The 12,700-nt window shown below is 46.5% G+C and overlaps 1 protein-coding gene across 2 annotated transcripts in view; it reads left to right on the top strand.

The window, feature by feature from the left end:
* Positions 1 to 343: 343 nt before the first annotated feature.
* PLD5 (phospholipase D family member 5) overlaps positions 344 to 12,700 on the top strand; it is a 396,874-nt gene continuing 384,517 nt past the window's right edge. The window contains exon 1 of one of the 2 annotated variants that reach the window (XM_059144973.1): positions 344 to 784. In XM_059144973.1, the coding sequence (XP_059000956.1) occupies positions 596 to 784 (189 nt within the window). In that variant the 5' untranslated portion in view covers positions 344 to 595. The remainder of the gene's footprint in view (positions 785 to 12,700) is intronic. The other variant, XM_059144976.1, reaches the window with a different exon arrangement.

Here is a 12,700-nt window from a genome sequence, read left to right as displayed (position 1 = left end):
GCGGCAGGGAGAAGGCGCGGAGACCGCGCTCCCCCTCCGGCGGCTGCTAGCACGCTCTCCAGTACCGGCGCGAGCCGGAGAGGTGCAGCCCCGCGAGGAGGGGCCGGCGCGCCGCGGCGGGAGGGGCGCCGGCGGACTAGCAGCCCTCGGGCCCGCGGCGGGCGGCGCGGCTCCTCACTGCACCAACCTGCGGGCTCGGGCTGGCTGCGGGCCGCGGCCCCTCCCACCCGCACCCCACCCGCGCCGCCGCCGCCGCCGCCGCCCCGGGCCGGCCCAGTCCCAGCCGCTGCCGCAAGGAGCCGGCGTGCGGGGCGCCCCGCTCCGACCGCAGCCGGCGGGGCTTCGCGGCCACAGCGGCGTGCACCCGGGGCTCCGGCCTCCCCGGACCCCGCTCCCCTCCCTCCCTCCCTGCGTCCCTCTCGCCCCCGCCCCTTTCTCCCACCTCCCCCACCCCCTCCCTCCGCGCTCCTCCCGCCCGGCTGCGCGCTCGGCTCCCCGCGCCCCCCGCGCCCGCTCGCTCCTCCTCCAGCCCCGGCCCGGCCTCCCGCGCGCCCTCCAGCCCGCTGCGCGCCGGCCGCCGCCTGGTCATGTCAGGATGGAGATCCGGCAGCACGAGTGGCTCTCGGCCTCCCCCCACGAGGGCTTCGAGCAGATGAGGCTCAAAAGCCGCCCCAAGGAGCCCTCGCCGAGCCTGACCCGAGTGGGCGCGAACTTCTACAGCAGCGTCAAGCAGCAGGACTACAGCGCCAGCGTCTGGCTCCGGAGGAAAGACAAGCTGGAGCACGTAAGAGCGGCGCGCTCCCCGGGGCCTCGGCCCGGCACCTGCCCCGGAGGTGGCCGGAGCGCGCGTGGGGCGGCGGGGCCGGGCGCGGGGGACCCCCAGGTGGCGCGACGCGGGGACGGGGCGGCCGCGTCCTCCTTCCGCCCTGGGGCCTCTGTTTTGCACTTTCTTGCCGGGAAGGACCGGGCTGCGGGGAGGAGAGGAGAGGGGAGGGGAGGTACCTTTCCTGGCACTGCCTGCCTCCCCCCGCCCCCCGCGCATCTCGACCTCCCCCACGGGCTTTTTTCAGGGTTCGTGGGCACCGCGTTCTCGGCGCGCCTCTGCGGGGTGAGCGAGAAGGGGAACTGCCCCAGCGGGGCTCCGAGGAACGTGGCGTCGCACGGTGGTGCGCTCAGAGGGGCCAGACGGTCTTTGGGGCTGTGTTACTTCGTCCAGAAACTACCCACCGCGAGTCCGCGCGGGAGCCGCCGCGGGCGACTCCGCCTGGGTCCGCGCACGAGCCGGGAGAGTTTTCTGCAGCCCGTGCTCCGGGGTGAGCCGCTGGCCATCCTTGCTTGAGCCCAACTAGGGAGAGCTGTGCGCGCTGCGAGGAGGAGAGAGGCGAGCGGCCCGCCCTGCTCCGCGGGAACCGCCGCCCGGCCGGGTGCGAGCCGGCGAGCCGGGACCTCCGCTCCGCTGAGCGCGCGCCTCGCGGGCGGCGTCCCGGGCGCCGGAGCTGAGCCTCTGGGGCTCGCCGTTCTGGAAGGGGAAAGTCCCTCTAAAGAGACGTTTAGTGGATCCCCAGTTTCCACCCTGACCCGTCAGCCTCTTCTTAAACCAGATGTTAAAATGAAACTAAGAGAATTCTCTCGGAGGGCAGCCCCGCTAGGCAGGGAGAGGATGCTGTTTCTTCCCGCGGAGCTGCATAATCCGAATCGAGCCCGTTAATGGAATGTGGAGGTTTCCTTGTATTTGGGTCACATCTCCAATTGTGACAGAAAGATAAGAAGGAGAACTTCGTAAACTCACACATCTTCTGCCGCCCCACCGACCTCACTCACGTCTGCACCGCGTCCCCCCCAAGCGCTTCTCCTCTCCTGGGTTTTGTTTGCAGCAACATCAAGCTTCCCAAGAAGCAGCGTGCAATGCAAAGGGGTGTTTCTCCCACAGCCTGAAAGGAAGGTCTGTGCCTTTTCTCTGAGGGCCTGATTAAGTCCCTTGAAAGCTGGAGTTTAAAGCTTCCAGTTGGGGAACAGGCTGTTTGGGTGTAGAGAACCATTTCCGGGTATCCGAAGGATGTCTCAGATCCTTAGGGCCATGGAAGTAGCTGATTCTAGGAGAACAAGTTGTTTGAAAGGCAGCAGAATCCACTTAAAAATGCAAGTTCCGGAATTAGCATAGGGATCTGGTGGTTAGTAGTTTCAAGAGCACCTTCTTGGAGTTTGGCTGTAGAAGCTGTGTCTGATGTCAGTACCAGGGAAACTGGTCCGGTCTTAGAGCAGTGGGAGAATAATCTCCCTTTCCCTGAATATGTGTTCATTTGCACCTTGTGCTTTTACCTGCTCTGTGGCCTTTCTTCTCCAAGTGGAAACCAGTAGTGCACCCTTTTCTAGGTCTCCCTGAGTCCCAGACAGAGCACAGCTTTGACTTCAGTGCACCCTCACTTTCATGTTTCCACTGAGTTTCAAGGCCTGCTGGGGTGGGCCATGGCCGCCTCACGGTTCTGGGTGAGTGTTGGATGCTGAGCCTCTCCTGAGGCTTACAGACCAAGAAAAGGAAAGTCTGCTTGTTTAGAGGCACCCGAGGTCCCATGCTTTCTTATTCATTCAGAGAATGAGAGCATTGCATTAAAAAAAAAAAAAAGAAAGAAAAGAAAAAGAGAGCATTGCATTAAAAAAAAAAAAGAAAAGAAAAAGAAAAAGAAAGAAAGCCACCTCATTTTTTATTTAAATCAACACAGCAATTTTGTTTGCTCTCTCAAATACATTTCATGAGACAGGTACTCTGCTTCTGATGGTTTTCTCTGTATCTGCTTTCAGTTAGAAAGGGGGCATTTTGCTTCCAGTGAAATTTTTTGAGACAATCTCTTGTTCCTTTGGAGCATCTACGTTTTAAAGGAAAACTAGTATTTCTGAAAGTACAATGAAAAAATTAAATGAGCATAAAAATAAAAATTTTATCTAAAGTCAAGCTTGGGGTATTTATAATAGATATCAGATGTTGGGGTACCCCACATTTCAGGTAGTTTGATGTGAATTTCTAGTTAGATAGTTGAAATTTAAAAACCTGTAACATAGGGAACCTAGTATATTTTTGCCATGCAAAGCTGAAAACGTAATATGGACTTTATTATACACGGCGTGCTGAACCTATGTAACACCACAGAGATTAGAATGAGTGATGAGTGTTATATAAAATTCAAAGGTGATATAGGGTAGTTGAAAAAAATCCCTTTGATCTGTCTAATCAGATGGAGGGCCACCATTTTTTATTAGGTTAAAAAAATGAGTAATTATGATGGAGATCATATGCATGCAAATGGCCTACGTTCTTTTGCCGGTTTTTAAAAAAACCAATCTAGAATTAAGGGCATAAGTAAGTTACGGCTTCAGATGACACACATTCTCAGTCATCGCAGTGACGGAATTCCCTGGAATGAAATGTGGCGGCGTGTGGACTCCGTCCAGACTTCAGAGGCATTGCTCAGTCTGAGAGTCAATAACACGATGTAAAGTGACGGCAAAGGAATATACTTCCACCCACTTAGCTAAAAGTGACAATAATTTATCTCTCCTTCTCTGGTTTAAAGGCTACAGAACTGATCCCCGGGCCATACATGTGAAACTGACATGAATTGGTCAAGGATAGGTCAGAGCCCATCTTTGAATCTGTTTCCTGTCACTTGTTGGTCAGTACTGAAGATGAATGCCCATTAAGAAATAAATGCACCTGAGGGAATTCTCGTGTCCTTAAGTCATGATGAGAAGCTACAAAGGTTTGGTACCGTGAATTTGGCACTTTAAACTCCACTTGGAAATTTCAGGAAAAAGTAAAATTTCTGGCCACGGGTAGACTGTCTTCTCATTAGCTACAAATAGTGCTCTTGGTTCTTAGAAACCTTTCCTCCTTATTCTGCCTCACTGTGCCCGTGGCTGTGGACGATAAACAGTGGCACGAAGTCTCAGTTTAGAAGGTTCGGGAAACAACAGACGTCTTATATTCTGTAAGATCCTCTGTTACTTGCCGTGTAACGTAAAAGTGAAGCATTATGGTCTAGCAAAGCAAGAGGAGCAGGGGGCCCTTCCTTCAACCCCCTGACCCACCCCTGTTCTGTCAGCCCTCCCTGGGGCTGGGTCACTTTAAGAGGAACCACGTAATACGATTTAACTGTCATCCCACAGGAGACCGTAGCATCAGTTATGCTGGTCTCACGGTTCATGGTGACATTATGCCCTGTTTGCATTTTTTTTTTTTTTTTTTTTGGTACAAAGTAAGAGAGTTGCTGAGGCTACTCTGCTCAGTTGCTTGGTTTTATGCCAGTCGTGTGTGTAGAAGTTTCCTGATGGCACTTACGGAGCTAGGGAAAGCCTTATTTTCGCTTGTGCTTACTCAGCTAGCTCTTGTCTAAATGTGGTTAAGCGTGGGGCTCTGGTGAGGCAGACCACCATCTCTTATTAGTTCTGTAATCTCAGGCACAGGACTCAGAGTCACCAGGAGGCACCTTCATATTCCTCCTTAAAGGAGACGCAGGCTTGCTGGGATGATCCAGAGAGACTGTCCATCAGTCCGTCGCAGAGACGTACAGCCCTTGACGACGTTGGGGGCGCCACACTGCAAAATAGCATTTCCCCTCCCACATCTCCTCTGCGCAGGGTGCAGGTTCTCAGTCCGTTCAGACTGCTGTAACCAAATCCCAGAGATTGAGGGTCTTGTAAATACCCAATGGGGCTTTCTCACGGTTCCGGAGATTTCCGGAGATCTCAGACGAAGTCCAAGATCAAGGCTCCTGCCCAGGCAGGCAAGGGGTGCTTCCTGTTTCCTGGATGGCTCTCTTTTTGCTCTCCCCCTCAGGGTAGGAAGGGGGAGGGAGCTCTTTGGAGATTCTGTAATAAGCTATTCTCCTCTTGATGAGGATTCCAGCTTCATGACCTAATCACCGCCTGCAGGGGGGGATGAGGTTCCAACGTATGACGTTTGTATGAACACAACCACGCAGTCCACAGCAGCGGGGGAGTTTCCTTCTGGGAGTTGCCCGGCCTGCCGGAAGCTCCATCCCGATGCGTGTTGTCAAGGCAGCCAAAGGGAAGATGGTAAATCATGTCAAGTCTCTCAGTGTTTCCACCCAGAAGGGTGGAAACAGACTTTCTGTTTATTGACCAAAGACAGTTTCGAGGTCAAGGCTTGCTTCTGAGGAGGTGCTGAAGGGGGACCTGACAGAGACCCAGAAGAAGGGGAAAGAGGGCACGACCAGCTTCTCAGCGTGACCACAACACATAAAGCACTTAGCACCGTGTGTGGCTTTGTTCCGTGTTCTACTCGCGGTACCTGGAGATGCCGTTGCTTCTTAGGTATTAGCTAGCGCTCTGGCTGAGCCCTTACACTCCCCCCAGAGAGCTTCGGGAGGTCGCGTTTGAGATCAGCCTGGCTGCGATGTAGGCCTGGACCCAGAGTATGGGGGCCCTTTGGCCGGCAAGGGCCGCTCACCATCCCAGACATGTCATGCTGCGTCTGCCTGGCTTCCAGTCTGTTCTCTGGGACCCCAGTTGTGCCCTCCCCGGCCATTCAGAACCTGTTGCTTCTTGTTCCTACTCTGCAGGCTCTGCTAGCCGAGATGGGCTCCTTGCCCCATCCCCAACCCCTGTTTTCCAACCCAGCTCTGTGCTGGTGGACTTGAATGGAGCAGGATTTCATTCATCTGCATAATGGCTCAGCAAGGCTGTTTAAGATGGGACAAGAAAGCAGAGGAGAGAATTTGTAAAGAGTGGAAGATAGAGTCCTTAATGTTCATACTTGTAGAGAACCTTAATGTCTTGCTTGGTTTAGGTGAGTGCGTCCCTTAAAAAAACTTGTCTTCTCTAAGCGTGACTATGCACCTGCTTAAATGCATTGTGTGTTACCGCTGAGTAGTAAATAAACACCCAGGGCACACTTGCCTCCTGGAATAAATTATTCACATGATGAGCAAATAATAATGGATTGGAGCAGACCTGCTCACTGTGGTGTAGGCTTGTATTGCGTAATGCCGTTTGCGTCTCACAGAACGACTTTGTGAACGTCTCATTTATGCCCCACAGAGCAGATCAGTAAAGCACCGAAGACAGTTCAACCTAAGGGAATGAATCTTTAAGGTAGTCCATTAAAAATCAAATGAGCAAACGGAAAAGAGTCTTTGCTAACTTCACGTATTATTGTTCAATCTCTGTGTTACAGGGTAATTTTAGTCTGGCGCATGTTTAAGAACATTTACCAGGATGATTTCCTGTGATTTTTAGATGGAACAGACAAAGCCTAGCCTGAGGCGGGATTCTGTCATCGTCAAGGAATAGAAATTTAGATGTCTCTGGAGTGTGTTCTAATGGACCTCATGTTGTGTCCATTATCCAGGTAGCAAGTATTAATTCCACTAATGGACTTCGCTCACTGCGGGTTGACATTTCAGTTTATATTGAAGAACCTTTGATTCTTTGAACTCTGTGGGGTGTCTTACTGACTTATTTTGAGGTCGTCATCGGCTATGACCTATCATATGTGATATGTTTGATTGGAGAAGCTGGAGAGGATTGGACTTAAGGTTTCTGTTTCCTCCCTTCTTCCGTATAATAGCCATATACCAATTTCTGGCCAGTTTCTCTAGAAGTTTTTACCTCTCTTGGCAGACTTCTGTGCCTCTCTTGGGTTTTAATCTGTGTAACAGATTTCAGTTCTTCTATTTTAGCTCCAAAGATCAAGAAATGTGAGGGAGCTTTTGCGATGTTTTTATATGAATTGACTGATAACGGGGCATGATCAGGCAAAGGTAGGCTCGTTGCTAAGATATCCACCCAGGAATGGTGCTCCGGGTGCATATACTGCAGACCGTGAAGTTACTAAATTGTCTTAAGATTCACACCCACACAGATTGTATTGCAAGAGCTTAGAATACAACAATGAATGTTCAGGAACAGTTGAAATGCCAAAATGTGACTGTTCAGAGATAGACTTTTTTTAAAAAAAAAAAAACAAAAAAATTTTTTTTAAATTTTTCTCACAAACAGAAAAACATGAGCCCAATTTCTAAAATCACAGATCAAGCCTTTAAGCAGAGCTTATGGGGGGGAAAAATAAAGAACACGGCACCTTTCCTAGGTGGAATTAATCACCTCATAAAATCTCACTGCTGTCTAACACATAAAGTGGGCCCAAGTCGAACTGCCTGACCTGGTACTGTGGGACCGGATGTCATGGCCATTGGCTGATAAATATGGTTCTTTATTCCCTAAGCAGACAGGGAGCCTTGTGACTATATTCTTTTCTGACTTACGTAGGATTGGGCTCCTGCCCTTAAGTTCATAGGTCTGATCCAGCAACACCAGAAGGAGTTAGCTTGGGAGACTGGGACGGCAACAGATTCTTGCTGCAGGTGACTTGTTTTTTGTTTTTTTTTTTTCCTTTTTAAAGATTTTATTTATTTATTTGAGAGAGAGAGAGCATGTGTGCAGGAGGAGGGCAGGGGCAGAGGAAGAAGAAAATCTTTTTTTTTTTTTTAAAGATCTTATTTATTTATTTGACAGAGATCACAAGTAGACAGAGAGGCAGGCAGAGAGGGAGGAGGAAGCAGGCTCCTGCTGAGCAGAGAGCCCAATGCGGGGCTCGATCCCAGGACCCTGGGATCATGACCAGAGCTGAAGGCAGAGGCTTTAACCCACTGAGCCACCCAGGCACCCCAAGAAAGAAAATCTTAAGCATACTTGTGCGCAGTTGGGGCTGTGTTTCAGGACCCTGAAATCATGACCTGAGCAGAAACCAAGAGTCTGATGCTTAATCAGCTGTGCCACTGAGGCATACCTTGCAGGCACCTTTTATGTGGAAGACACTTAACTTTGTTAGGAGATTCCAAGGACTTTCATGTAACAAGCATTAATACAACATGTACTGTGTTCCAAGTGGTGGAGGATATACAAAGACTAGAGCAGGGTCCCTCCCTCAAGATGTTGACGGCTTTATAAATACAGTTATCATCTGATCACAGTGTTAGGAATAACGCTGGAAAATGCAAAGTAGCACGAGAACACTGCCTTTGAAGGACTTGTTTAGACAAGGATAAAATACTGTTAAAAATATGTAATGTCACATAAAATGATGAGGTATTATAACAAACTTGTTTATTTCAGTAATGCAAAGTTGCTATAAAATTTGAAAATCAATTGATGGAATTGATCACATTAAAAGAATGATAGAGTATACCCAAGTGATTATTCCAACAGTTGAAGAAAAAGCACTTGATAAAATTCTATACCTAAGCATGACAAAATTCTCAACAAAGTGGACATAAAAAGAAATTTTATTGTTCTGACACAGGCATTTTTTAAAAAAACAAAAACTCAACAGTTAATGGTGAGATGTTGAAAAATTATTTGCACAGATTGTAAGTAGAATGGAGATATCCACTTATCATGACTTATACTCAGCATTGTACAGGAGGTCTTAGCCAATGCAAGAAAGCAAGAAAAAGGAATATATAAGGATTGAAAAGGAGGAAATAAAATTGTCATTCTTAGCAGTTGACTTGAATATGGACGTTTGAAACCCAAATACACCACTGATACACCTAATGAATTAATAATGTCCCTGGATTTATCACAGCCACTCCATACAAGGTCAATATGCAAAATCAAATTAGAAAAAAGTTATTCCAACGCAAAACTAAAGATCTTTACCATTTACATTAGCATACAAATAACAGCTACTTAAGGAAACAGGAAGATCTCTTTTTAATTCTCCACAGACTGTATCAGAGCACAGATACAATTCAGTTAAATCCCAACAAGTTTGTGTGTGTAAATCTGTTGAAAATGATTCTAAAAATTATGTGAAAATACCAATGACCAAGAATAGCCTGCATAATCTTGATGAAGAAGGATGAAGTTAGAAGAATGTTTCTATATATTAAGACTTATTATAAACTAAATTAATCGAAGCAATGTGGTACTGGTGCAGAGATAAACAAGTAGATCAGTTGACAGAATAGAGAATGCAGAAAGAGACCTGTGTATATACTTTGTTATTGACAGGTACTTGAAATTTGGCAAAAGTGGTAGGCACAGCAGCGTAGTGGGAAAAGATGGTCTTTTAAAAAATGGTTCTTGGTCAGTTGTACATCAGAATGAAAAATGGATCTTGACTTCTCTTTAATGCCATACACAAAAATCAGTTTAATGTAGGTTATAAATCTAATGTAGAAATGGAAACAAGGAGGCTTCTAGAAAATAATATAATAAAAAAAATCTTCACCAACTTGGACTAGAGAAAAACATTCTTAAGCAATTTTAATAGTTCCAGTATAGTGTTTATTAATAAACTGGACCAGAGTAAAATTAAATAATTTTGACAGTAAAAGATTCCATTAAGAGAATTAAAAGGCAAATCACAAAACAGGATATATTTCCAACACACACTCTGACAAGGAGTTTGTATCCAGAATATATAAAAAGCATCTACAAATCAATAAGTGAGCAAGACATTTAAACAAGAACTTCACAGGAACATAGCCAAGCCATCAAATGTATAAGGTGCTTGACGGCATCCGTCTTCAAGGAAGTAAACAGTTAAAATGATACTTTACTATATAGCCACAAGAATGGCTGAAATTAAAATGACAGATAATAACAAGTGTTGAGTAAAATGAGGAACAACTGTAACTCTCAGAACTTCTACTAGGACTGTATACCCGTATGTGGGATAACGTAGATGACTCTTCCAGACACAGAAATAAGTGAAGGAAGTCAGAGACTGTTCCTGTTTATGTGAAAAAACCGGCAAAGCTAAGTGATGAGTATAGTGATTACCTTTGTAGGTAAGATGGGAACTAGGGAGGCTCTTGGCGGGGGTGGGGTAGGGGCTAGTAGTGTTCTGTCTCTTTTTTTAGGGTATGGTTACAAAGTAACAGTTACTGAACTATACACTGAGGATGCCTGGGTGGCTCAGTTTGTTAGGCAGTTGCCTTTGGCTTAGATCATGGTCCTAGGGTCCTGGGATCAAGCCACGCATCTATCTCCTTGCTCAGTGGGGAGCCTGCTTCTTCCTCTGCCTACCTCTCCCCCGCTTGTGTTCTCTCTCTGTCAAATCAAAAAATAAAATCTTAAAAAAAAAAACCAAACACTATACCCTGAAGATTTATACACCTCATGTATATCATTATTTCCATGATTGTTTATTTTTTTAAAAAGTAAAACGTATACAGTGCCCTTCCCCTTGCTTACTGCTTATTTCTGGCTGTTCCTTCTCAGACTTGCTTCTCCTGTTCTATTCTCTCTAGTCCATGGACCTTGGGCCATGATGCCCTCTGTCACTGTGGTGTTCACGCGGCTGACTCGTACTTATCACCTCCCTGGGACTGGCTTCCTGGGTCCTGAAGAGGTTGGGCTTCATTCTGCAAGCAAAGGGAAGATGTTTGAATGCAGCAAGTCCACATTTCAGGAAACCTGCCCTGTCGAGGAACCAGAGCCTGCAATTGGGGAAACCAGCGTTAGTCTCTCCTAGCGGTAGGGGTGGGAAGTAACGAAAGAATGTGGTAGAAGCAGAAAAATTGAGGAGGGGAAGATGCCAGAAATGTTGTGAAATAGGAGTTGACGGGGACTTGGTGCTTGGTTGAATGTGCGGAGTCCGGGCAGCCTTATCCATTCAGCAAACCTTTGCTGAGTGCCAGGGATGTCCCCGTAACTGAGATTGGCACGGTGGGGACAGGGATGAGCACGGAAATTTCCCAAGACTCCTTGAGAGTTGGAATTCCGCCCTGTTCATCATTGTATCTTGGCCCAATTTCTTGTTATTATCTTGATCCATATTATCCATATTCTTATGAGCATAATTACAGACATTGCAGTTCTGCTGTCCGCAAGGAACTGAGCCCCAAGCTTGGGAAGGTTCAAACGCACATGATTGGACCTTTGACCTCAGATTATTTACGGTTTAGCCCTCCAGAGCTCAATTTAGGGGCTCCTAGGTGGCTCAGTCGGTTAAGTGTCTGACTCTTTTTTTTTTTTAAGATTTTATTTATTTATTTGAGAGAGAGGGAGAAGATAGAGACAGAGAGCTGTGGAGGGGGAACAGAAGGGAAGGGAGAAGCAGATTCCACCCTGAGGGCAGAGCCTGACGTGGGGCTCCATCTCGCGACCCTGAGATCATAACCTGAGCTGAAATCAAGACTTGGACGCTCAACTGATTGAGCCACCCAGGTGCCCCCAGTGTCCAACTCTTGGTTTTGGCTCGGACCATGATCTCATGGGTTGTGGGATCGAGCCCTGTGTGGGGCTCCGCACTCAGCTTAGAGTCTGCTTGAAGATTCTCTCCCTCTGCCCCTCCCTGTTTCTCTCCCAAATCAATCAATCAATCAATCAATCTTTAAAAAAAAAAAGAAAAGGAACTAAAAAAGTCACCTCTAAACCCGAGTCCTCATTAGGTGCCCCTCATGGATGCAGGCATTGTGAGTAGGTAGGTGTCTGTTTTATAGCACTGAACATGCTATTTTTTTTTAAATTACTGATTGTCTATTTTTTGCCTTCAGTGGAAAGTTTGAGGACAATATGAGCGTCTTATTCATGACAACACACCCTTAAGACCCAACACAGTGCTTGATGGACATCTAGTATTTATTGACTTAACTATTTAAAGAGTGAATGAATGAATGAATGAATGAATATGTGCTTAGGGAGGCAGGATCTGCACAAGTATTGAAGGAATGCGGTGGCATATGCTACTGGCCAGATAAGTAGAACAGACTCGAAATGCAATGAGAAGTCAATGAAAACTGACTTGAGGTAAGACGGAGAAGCCAATAGACGAGTCTCCCTCTACCCCATCCACAGGTTGAAGCTCCATTGACTTCTTTTAAGACTGGAGAATGGTGGTTTCCCATTCACTTTATTGACCTCTTTCAATGTGTAATGCTGTTGTTTACGATGAATTTTGTTTTGGTTTTCATTTCTGTGGAACTTAGTTTTAATGAGTGAAGAGGAGAACATTAACTTTTGAATTTTCTCCAAGTACTTTGGTCTGACCCGTTGCCTCGCTGAAATCCTCTGGTTCATTATTTAGCCTTTGCCTGCTCTGTCTTGAGCAGTGACTGTAGGACACTCAGCAGCAGGGAATGTGTCAAAACTGCCAGAATGCCCCAAAACACCCACCACTCTTGATAGTTAAGAATCTCTGCTCTAACTTCCTGACTTGTATGGTTTCCAAACTTTTTCTCATTTTCTGTAGGCTTCCTGCTTTAATCCATGACACGTACACACATTGCTCGAAGCCCCTCCTATATAATTTCTAATACATATTTTTTTTTTAAATAAACTTTCATTTTGGAATAACTCTGGATTTATGGAAGAGTTACAAAGATATAGTAAAGGAATTTCCTATGATGCATGTCTCGCCCAGTTTCAGGTTTCCCTCAATCTTAAATTACAAACTCTAGACTTCAGTAGAATTTTTGATAGAATTTTTGTGTTCCAGGACACAACCCAAGATAATCCATTGCATTTAGTTGTCATGTGTCCTTAGTCAGCCTCTGGTCTATGACAGCATCTCAGGCTTTCCTCATTTTTCATCACCTTGAACAGTTTTGTTTTTTTTTTTAAGCTTTACAGAGGTATAATCGACTATTAAATTGTAAGATACTTAAAGTGAACATTATGCTAATTTGATATACATAAATTGTGAAAGGATTTCCACCATCAAGTTAATGAAAAC

This window comes from Mustela lutreola, chromosome 14 (assembly GCF_030435805.1).
Source record: "Mustela lutreola isolate mMusLut2 chromosome 14, mMusLut2.pri, whole genome shotgun sequence".
Lineage (NCBI taxonomy): Eukaryota > Metazoa > Chordata > Mammalia > Carnivora > Mustelidae > Mustela > Mustela lutreola.
The sequence above is the reverse complement of the archived record's forward strand: the minus strand, read 5'-3'. Positions and strand labels throughout refer to the sequence as shown.